Consider the following 17,713-nt stretch of genomic DNA (forward strand, 5'->3'; position numbering starts at 1 on the left):
GAACGACATACACGTACATTACAGAATCTCCGTGTGGTTGTCGAGTGAGGGGTGGGGGCTTGTAGAGTTCACAAGCTGCGAGATATGACGCAGAATATATGCGGCCGCTGCCTGTCACGGCTGCTTTTTGTTTAAAAAGTGTAGCCTATGCATTATAGGCTAAAGAAGAGAAATCTATTGTGCGTAGGCTAATACTTGAAGTAGGATAGTCACGTAAGTGCGCACATACAGTATTTGTATGTGTGCTTCGAATAAACACATGTATCTGTTTTCAACGTTATGTACCAGAATCTGGTTTGCGTTGGAGAGAGAGAGCATGCACACACTTTATGGTAGGCTACCAGCCAATTCAGTAGGCTAACTCAAGACTTCAAGGCCATCATACAACGTTTTTAAGCAACAAACAAAATACTAACATAACAGTGAAGTTTTTTCATGGTTTATTTCTCCCCTAGCATGATATGATTTGAATTTAGACAGCTACGCCATTTCAGCGCGGTGTATGAGTAGGCCTAAGAGCGAGAAGTTTTATAATGCCCTTGCCACTCCGACTCATCAATAAAAACTGCGCGCGCACACACCAGACCACTTGACTTTACATCATTAAACTATTTCAGTATATTGCTTTTCTGATTGTCAAAACCACACCTAACTTATGGCGTCTCCACTCCACAGCAAAAGTGTCCTAACGTTACAGCTGTTTTCTATCTGAGCGACTCCAATAGTGAAAGGATTATGCATGGCCTAATAAGCAGGCAAGTAACCCACGATCGCCATGGTTTCGTTGTCAATTTGTGTTTGTGGTAAAAATTGACAGCAACAATAAAACCATCTGTGTCTTTCTTCATCATTCTTGACAGATCACCAGCCTCCTCTGGATGGTCATATGCATAGCCTATAGCCTACCTTTAGTTTTCATTTAGATTTTAAACACGAATCTACTGTCTTTACTGCCGGGAGAGAAAAAAAATCCTGTATTCTTTTCTGTAGCCTAATTCTGCCTAAGGCTATCAATGAACAGAAAACAGTGTTGACTAACAATTTATTAAATACTCCTGTTATTGTCGTCAACGACGTCACTGTATGCTACTGCCTTTTCAGCGCCTTCTGCTTATGATGATTCAGTCTTTTGAATTCGTTTGGCCTTGCCATGCAGTTGTAGGCTACAACGTGCCATTCCCTTCATGTGTTCTATCAAAATGTTGTATGCCCTCATGGACAGTAGCTCCGTGATGTCTGCATCTTTCCAGGTTGGAGATTTTCTGGACAGCACTATGCTTCTCCATCATAACACTGGCATTTAAGTCAGATCTAACCACATGGACGCACGAAAGAAACGTCACCAACACGCCCTCTCACTAGGTGTGATTTTAACCGCATGTTCTACTTCTCGTTCAGACACAGCACATTTACATAATGTCCGGAGGAAATACTAGGGGGGGAGTAGTATAAACACCGGGTGAATTCGGACTTCCATATGACCGGTTATGTCGTTCAGATATACGGCCCCACCGTTTAACATCGGCAGAACCTCCGGTCTTACACGTATGTCTGAAAGCGCTTTGTGTGTGTCTGTGTGTGTGTGTGTGTGTGTGTGTGTGTGTCTGTGTGTGTGTATGTGTGTGTGTGTGTCTGTGTGTGTGTGTGTGTGTGTGTGTGTGGCATGGTTGTGTTTTTTCTTGTTTGTGTGCTAGCATCAGTCGGAGGGTCTTGCCGAAAACTAAACAGATTGCATCTCCCTGCTAATTGCTTAAGGAGCACATGGTTTTAACATGGTTTAATTTGTTCCCCATAGCCCGTGGACGGAATAAAATCGGTATGTGATGAGTGAAAAACAAAATTATGCCCTTCGGCCCGCCTGCACAAAGCCACAAATCCACAGTTCCACAGCCACATTGGTCCACCAGACTGCGCTTTGTGACAATGGTGTGGCTCGGGACCAACACACAGACTTGTGTGGGCGCAGTACGCCAATGTGAAAATTACGCCCATTATTGAAATGATATTTAATGAATTGTGATGTTGCGGATGACATTCTTAAGGTTCTGGTTAAACACACAGACCAGGCATGTCAGGGGAGGAGAGAGCTTCCATTGTCCAGAATGGATTTCCATTGTACAGAGGAAATGGGGGGGGAAAGGAAATAAATTATTTGCTAAGCTCAAGTTAAGCAGAATGTTATCACCCTGGTCTTCTCTATTTGTTGTCATGAGATTTATTACAGAATTATGTATAGCTATGCTTATTTGAAACTTCCAATGTATACATTGTCTCATCAGCCTCAGTTGTGAGTCAACATGTGAACATGTGTTTGCAGTGATACATTAAAGACTTTTATGAACTGATATAACATTTAGAAGGAAACCATATCCTGTCCAACTGAATATCAAAAGTTGTTTGTCAAGGGATGTGTTGGAGCAGTCTTTTTTACCAAAGTATTCATATGCATTTTAATGGCCTTGGACCAGAGGCCTTCCCAACATCAACGTGGTTCACAGATATTCCATTGGATAGCCGCCACCATACCATAAAGACTTTTATTAGCCATCAGTGAATGTCATTAACTTTTCTCTCTCAACATTGAAAAATATTCAAATGCTACTTAATTGCTTCCTCCTGTTTTGCTTTTAAAAATGTAGTCGTAATTATGCACTTAAATGATAACCGAAGTCTTTAATTGTATTTTATTTATTTACTTGAACACGAAGAAAAACGGTCAGAGTAGACAAATTAATCAGAAGGCATTTGCTTTGATTAATGTTTATAAGTTTCCCAAGTAAGGCTGAAATTCTCTGAAACATTTGGGGACATAGCAACCTACTTTTCTCGCCTCAAACAATGCGCTGCCTGGAACTGCAAACTCACACTCGTACACACTGTTTTATTTTTTCCCCCTGACCTGAATGTGCAATGTCTCTTGTCCTGGTAGCAGGGGGAGAGGAGAGGGGCAAAGAGAGAGAAGAGGAGGGAGGGATAGAGAACTCACAGGAGAGGAGAGGAGCAAAGAGAGAAGAGGAGGGAGGAATGAAGGACGGAGGTTTATCTCCTGAAAATAAAAATAGTCCTTCGTTAGACAGGATCTTCTCTCCTCCCAGCTCCAAAAGTGGAGGTACTGGGGTAGATCACTGGCCCTTGTGACTTTGTTTAAGATTTCAGAGCTGTGTTCTTGCACATTCACTTTTGAGACTGTTGGAGCAGTGCTTTGATCCTGCTGAATCAGGCGAGAGAGCGAGAGCTATTTTTACCTGCTCCTCTGCACTGACCTTTCCCAAAGCGGGCCTGAATCGTGCGCGCGGCTGAAGTAAATGCCCTTGAGCAAGGCACCTAACCCCTCACTGCTCCCCGAGCGCCGCCGTTGAAGCAGGCAGCTCACTGCGCCGGGATTAGTGTGTGCTTCACCTCACTGTGTGTTCACTGTGTGCTGTTTGTGTTTCACTAATTCACCGATTGGGTTAAATGCAGAAACCAAATTTCCCTCACGGGATCAAAAAAGTATATATACTATATACTATACAAATCAGCCAGACACATAACTTATGACTTGTGTTTAAAAAAAAAAAAAAAAAAAGGTCTCACTCCCAGATGGTATAGCCTCGAAAACCATCTCATGAAAAAGACAAAAATAAACAATACATTACTGAAAAGACCAGTGCAGCAGAGGCTGTGCACTGCAAATCAGTTCAACCAGCCGGCCATGGACGAAGCTGTCGTCCTGTTGCTGTGGGAGTCAAGGTCAGCGGGCTGCCCCGTAATCGCTATAACCCTGACCTCTGAGGCCAGAAATTGTTCTCACTGTCACCAGCGCTGTCACAGTTAAAATGTGACGAGACAATTGTTACCATCGCACACATGTGGACCCCCACTAACACACACACACACACACACACACACACCTGTAGATGTCTGCTGAGCCTGTGTTACAGGTCAGACTCTAGTTATAAAAGGGAGACATTGTAGCCGAAGATAGAGGTGTAGAAAACAAGGCAGAATAGGGGCCAGTAAAGAAGAGCTTGCCCAGACACCACATGAGCATATGGAAGAGAGCCAGTGTCTTGTCTGGGGATTTGTATGGTCACACATGCAGATGAGAAAATAGGTCCACTCTTTTGAGATAAGGCGCAGAAGGCCGTTTGGTCCTTCTTGCTGCCGCTACTGCAGAGGAAATGGCTTTTAAAGATGGCTGTTTATTTACTCCAGCTCTGCCCTAATCCATTAGTAGCCGGAGCTCAGGCTGGGCTGTGGTGTGAGAGAGTTGGACAATTGCACAGTTGTTTTGCCAACTGTTAAGGCGGAGTCTGATGGCTGTCAGTCCGAATGACCCCAGAGGTCACCGGGCTCAAATTAGGAAGTAAGCGGTTTGGGTTGTGAGGTAGTTATCCTGTGGTCACTGTCTAGTAAAAACATCTCCTAGATGCCATGAAGGTTTTATGACCTCAACTCTCTTCCGGTCTCGCTCTCACTCTCTCTCTCTCTCTCTCTCTCTCTCTCTCTCTCTCTCTCTCTCTCTCTCTCTCTCTCTCTCTCTCTCTCTCTCTCTCTCTGTCTGCCGGATCTCCAGAAACCATGCAGCTGATGCCAGGCTTTCTCATACAGCTACAGAGCGGAGTAATGATTGCTGTTTTCTTTTTTACTTCGCAGGCAAGCCAGCCTGAATGACGCCGCAGAGAAGTATTACGGCCAAGCAGCCAGCCTGCGACCCAATGTGAGTATGACTGGGACTCGCTGTGCTTACTTCACCAAACCCACTGCCAGACTGCTCTGGACAGGATAACACCGCTGTTAACCAAAACCCATTTTCAGCCCTCCCTGGATAGGATGAGACTGCCATTAAGCATAAATCCTCTTCAGGTCTTGGTGATTTCCCTTAAGTGCTCCGCAAATAGGCGCCGACACATGTGCACCAGACACATCAGCGCCGGAATTTTTTAACTGGCAAGCACGGGATAAACAAGCACGGGATAAACAAGCACGGGATAAACATGGGATTTTATGGAGCCGTGGCGACAAAATAGAACTGAAATGTAATCTACACAACAGCAGCGGTGGTGGTGTATTGACAATAATGGAATCTAATGTAATCGACTGTCAAAAGCGGAATGCGCCGCACTCATGTTTATGGCGATGTGCGTAAGTGCTTAAATGTGTGAATTGGCACAACCCAGAAGTGTACCGTAAGTAAGTGGTGAAGTCAACTGGTTCAGTGTAGGATGGAGTTAAATATTTGTTTCTCTGAACCTTCCGCTCTGAACGTCCAGTATGACTATAACAGCTACTCCCGTCCAGCCGTAAACTGCATGACTGTGCCAGACAGCCCTATAAGAGTCATGGCCAACTTGGAAATAAATCAGATTCTAGTATTCAATGCATTCAGCAAGCCACTCCTGAGACCAGTCTATATGGCTGATGTGTGTCACGCATCATTATACTGTAAGACAGTGTGAGGGATGAGGCAATGACAAGTGCCTCTCGTCATGAAAGCCAGGCGGCTTTAGTACTGGGAAGGTCATGCTCTCTCTTGACCTTGAGTGACCTTGACCCTGCTGGTTAGTTGCCCAGAAGAGCTAACGTTTTAACCCTTAAAGGTGTAGATTTTTGAACATTCTAAGTTCTGCAACAATTGAAGGTTCTAAAATTCTATGTTGAATTCAATGAACCCAGATATTCTTTAGAACGTTCATTTCTCAACATTCCCGTCACACCGGTGTGACGGTACTCCTTTAAGGGTTAAAGGATGGATGAGTCACATCGTGGATGCATTCATGTGCCTCTCGTGGCTCCAGCCTGCTCAGCGAGGTCTGCACAGTGTCAGGGTTACTCTGCAGAACAGCCAGGCCACGCCAGGTGGTTTAGTGGTTTTGAGATGTCTGTGCACATACTCACACACACTCGTACACACTGGCACATACACACTCAGACACACACACACACACACACACACTCGTACACACAGGGACATACACACTCAGGCACACACTCAGGCACGCACGCACTCATACACACAGGCACAGACCCACACTCAGGCACACACTCATATACACAAGCACATACACACTTAGGCACACACGCACACACTCATACACACAGGCAGACGCATTCATACACATAGGCATATACACACTCAGGCAAACACAGACACATACACACTCAGGGACACACACTCGTACACACAGACACATACACACTCAGGCACACTAACTTGCACACACAGGCACATACACACTCAGGCACACACACGGACACACTCGTACACTCAGGCACATACTGTACACACTTAGACACACACAGTCATGCACACAGGCACAGACACACTCAGGCGCACACACACAGACACACTCTTCTATATACACACACACACACACACTATACACATATATCTATATATGTACACACACACAAAGGCATATACACATAGACACAGAAACATGCACACATGCAAACATGCACACACTTGGAAACGGATACATGCACACACACACACACGCACACACACACACACACACACACACACACACACACAATTAGATGTGGAAATACACACTCACATACAAACTCCTGCACTCACAATTGTACACACATATACAAGGTTACACACTCATGCACAGACACAAATGACCACACACACATGGAGCTCCTTCTCCTCGGCCTTCAGTGTCTGTCATTAGCGTACTGAAGGCCCAGGTCTGCTGTGAAGCTTTCCGGGGTGGGAGGGCAGGGGAGGGGGAGATGGAGGGGGGCAAGAGTTTGTTTGCACAGTGTCCATGGGTGCTTGAAAGGGCCCTGGAAAAGTACAAACGCTCAGCAGGCCACACCACACCACAGCCGGACTCGCACGAGCCGCCGAGCGCCCGATTTGTTTGAAATGTTCGAGCACGTGTCAGGAGCCCCTCTCGGCTTCACGTGTCAGAGGAGAAATCACTTACTTCAAAAAGCTAACGGATGCCTGGAAAATCTCATAACAGAAACAGAAACCTACCCCTCGGAAGAGGGGGAGATGATCAGCTTGCATTTGTTCGGAAGAACTTACTACAGCCTCTCCACTGCAGCCTGCACACACACACAGACATTTTTTCTCCATGCGGGGGGGTCTTGAGAGGAGTTGAACGTGCAGTCCATGCTAACTTAGTCATCTGAGTTCAGGGACGACATTACATAGTTTTCCAACGTGGTCATCTCTTTGTGGCGTGCCAGTTATGAAATCACGATAACAGCAATGTTTCCTAACTCTCCCCTGACCACACACATACATACATAAATACACACACACACACACACACACACACACACACACACACTCTCTAAGTTTACCCAGCTTGGACCCTCCTGAGGCTGTGCTGTTTTGGACAGGTGTTTTTATACAACGGCTCAGCACTCGCGCAGTTATGCAACTTTGGCTATGAATTGTACAGTGGCTCAGTATTCTGTACAGAGACTGGAAAGCAATGCAGTAATCATAGACACACGTGTGTGTGTGTGTGTGTGTGTACTAGTCTACCGTGTCCAGACTGAGGAACACTGAGGGGGAGGTCAGGGGGAGCCGTGACGCCTGAACATGTTTATTTCATACAAGGGAGGGAGTCATCCACAACAATCTTTGGCCTCCTCCTATTGGCTGTTCGATGAGGCATCGCGTGCCACAACAAAGTGGCCTGTTTCTCGGCTGGGTTTGTTGATGCACACATGCAAATGAATAGCAAAGCAACCTGCCAAAAACTGCTCTTTAGCTGATCAAAGAGCACTAATGTACTATTTTCCCAGTGTCACGACAGGGTCTTTTGTTTCGGATCAGACAACACATCTTAAGAGCAGGTGTGTGGCTGTGTGTGTGCGTGTGCGTGTGTGTGTGTGTGTGTGTATATGTGTTTCCATAATAATACTGTAATGATTGAGCAAACCAAATTGTCGATTTGGGCTGATTGCATCCACTGCCCCTGATGGTAGAACTGCTCCAGCATTACAAGATGAGTGGTTTATCAATCAGAGAGAACTTCAGACAGAGACATGCCTGTATAGCATATGGTATGTTTAACAGACAAATGCATGTATAGCATATGGTGTGTTTAACAGACACACACGTCCCCAGTGTGCTGTACCCTCTTCCTCCAGTCAGTGTGCGAGAGGGATTCAGAGATGAGATCAGCTTTATTATTTCCAGTTTTATTAAAACAAATAAAAATAGAAAATACTAATAAAAATAAAATCTGCATGCCCAAAAGGTTGATTCAGACTTTATGGCCAAGGGCTTGACCAAAATGGGTGTGTGTGAGTTATTAGCCCTGTGTGTGTGAGTTATTAGCCCTTTGTGATTAGCTTGTGCTAGCTTCTTTGAGAATTGCACAAGAGTGCATGCACATAAAAAAAAAAACAGATTCCAAGGTTTTGGAGGGGGTGATTATCGAAGTGGCCGCAGTTTACGCCTCTGATGTGAGTTGTCTTGGGGTGCTCTCTCCTTTGAAGTGCTCTCTCCCCATCAGATCCCTGCGTGAGCACGACTGAATGGAGGCATGGCGGGTCGGGGGGGAGGGGGGGGGGTCAGCTGTTTTGGAGCAGCTGTTTCTGCAGAGGTCACATAATGCGGGCCACATCTGGAGAGGCCACTGGATCTGCATGCCAGAGGAGGAGGGGAGGAGGGGGGCAGAAAGAGTTTAGAAGATAGAGGGTTTAAAGGAAGTTATGAAGTGGACTGCTCTCTCACTCAATCACTCACACTCTCACTCTCTTTCTCTCTCTCCCTCTCTCTCCCCCTCTTTCAGACACACACACTAACACACACACACACACACACACAAACACAAACAAACAATGCTCTTATCTTCAAGTACATAGGAGTAGGTCTGGCTCTAAGACGGTGCAAATGGCATCAACAACATAACAGCTTTGCATGAGCCATGTCATTGAGTTCATATTGCCGTCTTTAGCCCCCCAAACCGTACTCCCACCCCCACTCCCACCCTGCAGCTACACACATGCTGGCCAGCACGCAAATAACCAGCCCGCCACTTCATGTTGATACTCAACAGATTTTAGAGCTTCATACACATTACCTCATCACTAGGCCAGGGAATGTCTCTCACTTGCTAGTGGTGTGCGTGCGTGCGTGCGTGCGTGCGTGCGTGTGTGTGTGTGTGTGTGTGCGTTGTGTGTGTGTGTGGTTGACCTTGCCCTATAAGTAACTGTGGTTTATAACTGCTACTGTGCTGTACTGGTGGTGAGAACAGAAGCTCACTCTAGCTGCACCTGGTTGCCTTGTGGTTTGGTTGACCACATACTGACTCAGTCCGCCTCCTGTCTACGTGTGTGTGTGTGTGTGTGTGTGTGTGCGCGTGCGCCGCTGTGATGGTGTCCAGTGCCTCCTCCCTCCGGCCCCCCTGCAGTGCTGAGGATGTCTCTGTAAATCATTCTCATGCGTACGGCTGCGGGTGCAAACACAGCCAAGGTGTCACATGCTCTCTCTCTCTCTCTCGCTCTTTCTCTCTCTCTTTCTCTCTATCTCTCTCTATCTCTTTATTGCATTGTTTATGCATACAGTTACACTGACTCATTCTCAGTCTCATTCTCAACAGTTTGTCTTATTGGGTGACTTTTTGGAAAACATTTTTGCACCATCAATTGTTTTAATTCGGAATGTGTTATTTTAATTTAAAATTGAATTATAGATTTTGTTTTTTGGGTGGGGGTGTCCTGTGCACTCTCAGTCCTACATCTGTGTCTAGTTGATTCCCAGCCCGCAACATGAGGTTTGACTTCTCGTCGGAGGGTCAGATGCTGGTTAGTTTATGACGGGATTCAACTCCAAATGACCATGATCATCTATTTATATGCAGGCAAGGGAGAAACGAAAGAGGGAAAGCCTAAAGCTGGCAGCCTTCCTGTAATCGTCAATTAAACTTGAGGTTTAAATCTCTGGAGTCGAGGAAACTTTGCAAGCGTGTGTGTGTGTTCACTGAAACATGGAGCTGTTACTGCTCACTGACTCTTTTGACACACACACACACACACACACACACACACAAACTGAAAATATTGTCAATTAAATGAATTGAACACATTTGGAAACAGCAACCATCGTGCCGACAACGTTTACTGGTCACCATAGCATCCAAGCACACCACAGCACCCATACATTCGCCTCAGGAACACAGACAACGCACTCTGTGTGTGTGTGTGTGCGTGTGTGTGTGTGTGTGTGTGTGTAGGGGATTAGCCTCCATGACCATGATTTATTCATCAATTTAATCCTCCTTATGAGACGGCGGACAGCCTATCGGACACACTATGCACATTTGGAAATGATCAGTCCGACCACATCACTCTTGCAGTGCTTGACACTGGGAAAATAAGAGGCTGGGTGTCATGAAGTCCGAACGCCAAGAGGAATAACAATCCTCGGGCGGCGGAATTTACGAGACGACCCAAACAACCACTGAAGCGGCGCGGTCTGCGGCTACGACAGTCAACGTCAAGGCTCAGGACCGCGTAGGGTCCCCTGATGAGCCGCAGCGTGGGCTTCACCAAACATGGGAGGTGTGTGTGTGTGTGTGTGTGTGTGTGTGTGTGTGTGAGAAAAATCTAACCCATTCCCCAGGCAGTCAGACACAGAGAGTGTGAGACATTATGGCGTGGATTTATGGTTTGATGTCATGCATAAGAAATGTGCCTGTGTTTGCAAGAGGGAAGAAAGTGTGAAATTCTGAACATGTGATGGACAGAGAGTTTGCGTAAGGGTTTAGGTGGGGGTGGGGGGTATGAATGCTCTATTGCACGTTTTTTTTCCTTCTAGCCGTCTGGCCAGTCAAGGCCAGTGGCTCGTTTGTGATGGCCTTTGTCTGCACTCTTCTGGCCCAAGTGAACTTTGTTAGCTAACTCTGTCTCTCTCTCTCTCTCTCTCTCTCTCTCTCTCTCTCTCTCTCTCTCTCTCTTTCTGTGTTTTTCCTCTGTCAGTACCCTGCTGCTCTGATGAACCTCGGTGCCATCCTGCACCTGAACGGCAAGCTGCAGGAAGCCGAGGCCAACTACCTGCGCGCCCTGGAGCTGAAACCCGACGACTCCATCACCCAATCCAACCTCCGCAAGCTGTGGAACATCATGGAGAAGCAGGGCCTAAGGACCATGGCACCATGACACACTCTCTCTCTCTCACACATACACACACACACACACACACACACACACACAGAAACAGACAAAAAGACTTACACACACACACACACAGAAACAGACAAAAAGACTTACACACACACACACACACACACACAAAAACACAGAAACAGACAGAAAGACTTACACACACGTGGAGACAAACTCTCACCCAGACAGCCAGTCCCTCTCCGGTGCAAGCCCTCTCTGTGGACTAAGAAAGGACACAAGGGCTCAGACATGGACTGGACTGCTCAGCCTCCCGGCCATCTCGATTGCTGCAGACACTGGGTTGTGGAGAAGGGCAAGATGTGTGAAGAGTTTGATTGCTTGTTTGTTTTTATTTGTGTTTTAGTTCTTGAAGTTCACACAGCCAGGTGGGCTAGCTCTTTTCCCTACTCAGCTGAGCAGAGCACCTGACTTGACCTGGGCTGTCGGTCCATACTTGAAAACTCCTGTTAAATTAAGACTTTGATGACTGATTGATTCGTTGGGGCAGTGTTTGCCCTGGGGGATGGTGCAAGATGATTGGGGCAAAAAAGGGAAATTTAAACTACAGTACCCATAAGGCCTTCCTCAGAGCAAGGATTGTTGCCAAGTAAAGGTTTTTTTTAAAGGCTCTTGGTGGAAGCTAGTCTGCGCCAGTTTCTCTGCACGTTGTAGGAACATCACTAGTTCACTGTTGTTTCCCTTGTTTGCTATGATGTGGGGGAACTATGAGGAGAGACAGTTTTCTATGGTAGCCTATTCATATAAACTAATACCAAATATCACATAACTGCACACCCCATGTTTGTGAAGTATGGTGAAGCATGGTGTGTGTGTGTGCGTGTGTATGTGCCACTCTTGTAAATTTTGGTCTCAAAAGGCAAAGGTGACCAGAGGGCAGTTGATTAGATCATTGGTCCAGGCCAGGTCGGACTAATACACATCTGCTTTAGACCAGATCTGGTTCCAGACTGAGCTGTAATCTGGTAACTCGTGGAAACTGGGCATTCTGTTAAAGATCCAGTTTGCCTGGGGACTTGGGTGTCCAGGTTGTGGATCAAGGTTACAATCCCTCTCGTATCAAACAATATGTACAAGTTAAGCACTTAAAAGTCTACCATTACCTTCAATTAAGGTTTTTAGAGTGAAAATAACCCATTGTGTTTCCCATGGCCTGAGTACATCTCATATTCACAATTCCAATCCCACGGAAGGAAAGTGTTATTCTACTCCGATACTCTGAAGTTCAAAATGGCCTCCAAGACGGCTTCACCTCTGACATCTTCAATGTTCTCTTGACTTTGCCATTTAAGCCTTGGCTAAGTGCACGCTCAGAAACAGAAACTCTTTTCTGACATTTTCTGATCAAACGTTAAAAAGGACTCAAGTATTCAGGCGATTATCTAACTCTGAGGACAAAGGACACAGGACTGAGGCCTAGTTGTACTTTGCCTTACATTGAAGGTGGTGAACTGAAGTGTTAGCAAAGAATCTGAGAGTTGTTCTATATTATTTATTTTCTCACATACCACTTGTGTCTGTACTTCTTCGAGGTAGCTTACACAAAGGTGTAGCAGCGCCCACTGAAAGGGCTTCCACCTAATGTTGACTGTTGGTCAGTGGAATTTGAAGGAAAATGATGGCATGACGTAGCAACGGTACTTTTGTTTTTGTGGTTCAGCAGTTTGATCTGAAGAACCAGAGCGATCCTGTGTTTGGATTGTGTCCAGTGCTTTACCGTGAGGAATCATTGATTAACATTAGTTTCACATAGTTGTTAACATTGATAAATCATGATTGACCACGTTTCACATTTCTTACAGTTTGCTAATACTGAGCTTAAAAGGTATTGTTAACATAATGGTACTTTATACAGTATATAACATAATGGTATAATGTGTTGATTAACAGAACCCAGCCATGCGCTTCAGCTAGCATTTTAAATATGGATCATAATCTGTTAATACAAAAGATTGATTTATTCAAGGTAAACATAAACTTTACCTCTGATTCCTCACTCTTAATGTTAATTAAGATATCCTCAAGGTAAAACATGTTTCAGTTCTTTCAGTTCTTTAACAGTTGAGGAATAAGAATTCTGATTGGCCATGTTTGCCTCTATTGAATATGCTTCTATGGTGTGTTTATCACTGCACCAGAATTTTTGAAGGGACTGTCTATATGTACAATTTGTTTATTTGTGTAATTCCTTATTTTGGAAGTGTATAGATGAAACATAATATATAAAAGGCTACATTATCTTGCATTAAGATTTAAAAGTACAAGCCCTGAGAGGTTAAATCACAAAGTTTTTTTTTTTTCTGAATTATATTGAAGTAATTGTATTTAATCGTCGTGTTTCTTTTTTCCTTTATTTTCTTTTCATAATTTCAGTGCTCATTTCTGCCTACTAGTGTCTGTATGTGTTAACATTTTATTCTGTCAATGCTAATATCCATCAAACATACTGAGAGCAAATTTCTAAAGAAGAAGCTAAAAATGTCTGTTTGTGAAGGTCTTTCAAGTTCCTTTAATATTTGTCTTTTTTGTTTCCATGGAAAACGATCCAGCTGGGACTGTATTGTATTTCACAGGAAATCGTTCAGCAGACTTCACAAGGAGCCACATAACTACACAAGTGCTTCAGATCGTTTGCTTGATTCAAGGCATTTATCTCTTCTCTGTTTGTTTATTGGTTTGTGTGTACACTTGTCTGGTTGTCTACACAGAGAATGATTGGGGAAAATATTTCTGTGTGTGTGTGTGTGTGTGTGTGTGTGTGTGTGTGTGTGTGTGTGTGTGTGCGCGTCTTCATGAAGGGAGATGAGGGGTAGTATCACTATTCACTAACACTAAAAGTCTGAAGTAAACTAAGGAACTGAGTATTGTTTTGTTGACACCGTTATCGCAAACAGTGTAACATACTCTAACTGTATACCCTTTTCTCTCATTCTTTGTGTGGGCACAATACTTGTAATCACAAACTAGTTTTATCTCCCCATTGATGCATCCACACTGTGTGTGTGTGTGTGTGTGTGTGTGTGTGTGTGTGTGTATATATACGTTAGTGTGCGCATGTATCTGTCTGCCTTTATCCATGCATTGTTAGTTGTTAAAGCTTTTGAAAGGGAAGTCAAGTTTTGTTGTCTTGGTGAAAATGATTCAAAACAAACAAAAAATCCCCCCCTCCTTCATCACATTCTCTCTGTTCCTCTCTTCTCGCTCTCTCTCTCTCTGGTGTTTGAGAAGTGGAGGAAGTCAGACCTTTCATTTTGTGTCTCTACTCAGGGATTCCAAGCAGATGGGTGGGAGTGTATGTGTGAGTGTGTGTGCTCACTGAGCACTGAGAGAGTTTACTAAATTAAGAAAAAAAAATGTTTTATTTTTTGAGAAGTTGTTGTATTTGTATAAATTATCAAGATTTGTAGCCTTTTGGGGGTTTTGTAATATCAAGAAAAACAAACAAAAAAAAACCTGTGCCAGAGTAGAGTTTCCCAGTGTTGCTTTTTTTCCATAATAAAGTAATGGTGTCCTGCTATGGTGTCCTGACTTGAATGGAGTGACTTACAAAGCGGGTAAACCGGTTTCAACAGGGACCTTTAATTATACATGCAGTTTATTCACACATATTTGCAATGAAACTGCACATGGGCTTATTGTTCTCTAAATTGGACGAGGGAAGTTCTGGCCTTCTAAATTACAAGCCTCCACTTACCGCTGGGGAGAATTGTTCAGCGTTTCTCCTGCCGAATCCTTTTTTTCCCCTGACTCTGACCCAGCCTGTGGGTGCTTCTGGTTTCTTCAGGAGCGCTTTTTTGTTTTTAAACCCGCCTATTTCAAGATCATCTGTTTGTCATGTTTATATTTAAACAGCAATTGCAACTTTCATTGTGACATACCACTAGTTTTTTTTTTTTCTCCTTTTTTTGTTTTTTTACTCAAACATCAAATTTTGAAGGAGAGTAGAATTCTTCTCTCTGATTCTCCAGATGTCGCCAGGCTGATATCAGTGTCGTAAAAATCAACTTGCGTGGAGAGGGGCCTTTTTTTACGGGATGTTGAAATCCCTCCTGCAAATTTGTTAAAAAGTGTCATAAAAGGATCTCAAATTGATATCTTGTGCTTTTGCTGTGCGGCCCCCAGAGAAAGAAGGAAAAAAAAAAATATGTAAATACTCCCAGATGGAGTCAAAGAGACATGGCGTCCACATCTGGCAACACACACACACACACACACACAGTCGTTGACAGGCGGCAGCCTCCACCCAGCGGCTCGGCCGACCCGTGGTGTGATGTCTTGCATGTGCTCGGCGGCCGTGTCACATGGAGCGCGAGGCAACGCGTGAGCGTTTGGACGCATGTTCCTCCACGGGCCGCCTCCCTCGCTCCGGTCCGAGTGCCAGACTGGTGGTCACGTGACTCAGCCTGTCAGTCAGAGCACAGCGCACATGGGCCCCGCTGCAGTGGCCAGCTCCCTCACACACACACACAACACACACACTTCCCCACACGACTCCTGTCTGTCATTCCTCTTCTGCTGTTCTTCAACCCAGGTGAAGAATCGTTCAGTGCTGTTCTCAATTTCTGGAGTTCAACCATGTTAAGTTTTGTATCAAATATTAATGTTATTCATACCTATATATTTATTCATGCTGCACTGATCCACTCCCACGTGTAATTCCATTCGGACCACTTTGTCGTCATTTCTAACGAATGTTGCTAGTTATTCCAATTGTGCTCCATGATCAGCTGAAGACAGACTGATTTCCAGAGGAAGTTGGGGGTCTCCGACTGATGAGCTGCGGCTTCCCTCCTGTAGCTGCTCCCCTCAGAAACATTAATTCACGCATGGTAATCCTATGCAAGGCTGCCAAACAAAAGCTATGATCTTGTCCCCCCAAATGGAAGTTCCAGACTCTATGCATTTACATGCAACATTTCCAGATGATGAGGAGATTATATTTACCCATAGACCTTTCAGCACCGTCACTGTTTATGCTGCTCCACATACCAAACCTTTCATTCAGACAGAATTAATGATTTGGGCCCAGCAGCAGGCTGCCTATTGGGTTTCAAAGGAGGCAGTGCTTCTGTCGTTGTTTGGTGGTTGGTTTTTAGAGTGGTGTCAGTGAAGGAAGTTTCATTGGTTGCTAGATGCAAGTGGTTTACGTTGGCCTGAGAAAGCGAGTGACTTTAATATGTTGTTATTTAAATTAGAGGCTATCTCCCCAAACAGAAACATACATAGTGTTATGACGAGGTGAATTTTAAAAGGTTTCAATCTGTTCACCTTTTCTATAATTTATCAATTAGCTTTTGTCTACAGACTACATAATTACCACAATTACCACATTGACCAATGTAAATTATACATGGAGTCTTTAATCCAGTAATTAAATGTGCATATGGCAAATTACATCACTGAGACATGCCAGTGGTCTTTATTGTATCTGTCAGAGTTGGTGTACTATTTGAAAGAATTGCTAAATAAATGTAAAATAAAAGGATGTGAGGTCAAAATTAAAATAATAGCATAAATACAAATCTAACAGTATAGAATAAAAACAATTATAGAATAAAAATCTCCTTATGCATTCCACAAGCTCACTGTCTGCATCTCCTGTTCATTCACCCCACCCAGACTGCCACAAATCACCATCTAATGACCTCCAGTCAGGCAGTGATTAATCAGACTCCACTGGGAGTCATGTACAAAAAAACGCCATGAATGTTTCATGATACTGAACATGCATTAATGCAGTCTGTCACAAGCATTTCATCTGCAGAGAGATGGAAAGAGAGAGAGAGAGAAAGAGCAGAGCTGTAGAAATGACCACAGCGTCATCGGCCTCACAGCGCCACGGGCCAGGAAGGAGTGAACATTTTTCCATTACCGAAGATCACATCACATGCGATTTGATTTCCTGCTTCTCTATCAATAAATGCACATTTTTATCAGGGCATTAAGCGCAGACTCTTAGACTCCCTTATGTCCAGCTCGGAGGAAATAAAGAACATCTGCCTCGCATTTCCACAGCCCTCCCCAGCAGGTTACGTTATTGCCTCGTGCATTCGGAGGAGGCGGGATTGCAGAAAGAGAGAGAGAGAGAGAGGCTTACTGCTTCCTTATGAGGGCCTTTTTCTTATTATGTTGTTATATGGCAAATCTGCCAGCTGTTATCAAACAAATATGGGGAAGAATGCGCCGGCGACCTATCGGGGCTTTGATCTCTGCATCTTGGGCCCCGTGCCCCAGGGGCCGAGCAAGCGAACTTCAGAGGGGACGGGTGTGTGACGCATGCACGAGGCTAGCACCCTCCGGACCCCAGTGCTGTGTGTTATTGTTCGGCAGGAGGGGCCTTTTTTTTAGGGGGAGAGATTACACGCGAGTGTGTCTGACCTCGAACATGGGGGCATCGGAGGCCCTCTGCCAAGCCACGGCTTCCTCCGAACAAAGCGCCGGTCTCGCCGAAGAGGAAATTTGATTTCTGCTCCAGTGCTGTCGAGTCGAGCTGGACAGGTAGCGAAGCTGGACCTGGCTGGGCTGGGCTTGGCTATGGTCTCTGTGGTCCCGATGTGAACCTCATAAAGGC

At 44.8% G+C, this 17,713-nt stretch overlaps 1 protein-coding gene across 1 annotated transcript in view; it reads left to right on the top strand.

Moving 5' to 3' along the window:
• The window catches only part of tmtc2b (transmembrane O-mannosyltransferase targeting cadherins 2b), a 99,648-nt gene extending 85,795 nt beyond the window's left edge, over positions 1-13,853 (top strand). The window contains exons 8-9 of the mRNA XM_076299023.1: positions 4,639-4,702; positions 10,939-13,853. Coding sequence (XP_076155138.1) covers positions 4,639-4,702; positions 10,939-11,118 — 244 coding nt within the window. The 3' untranslated portion in view covers positions 11,119-13,853. The remainder of the gene's footprint in view (positions 1-4,638; positions 4,703-10,938) is intronic.
• Positions 13,854-17,713: the final 3,860 nt, after the last annotated feature.

The sequence above is a fragment of the Alosa pseudoharengus genome, unplaced genomic scaffold (assembly GCF_046254945.1).
Source record: "Alosa pseudoharengus isolate Yale_2024_CS ecotype anadromous, Long Island Sound unplaced genomic scaffold, YU_APseudo_1.1 YU_APseudo_1.1_scf_10, whole genome shotgun sequence".
Classification (NCBI taxonomy): domain Eukaryota; kingdom Metazoa; phylum Chordata; class Actinopteri; order Clupeiformes; family Clupeidae; genus Alosa; species Alosa pseudoharengus.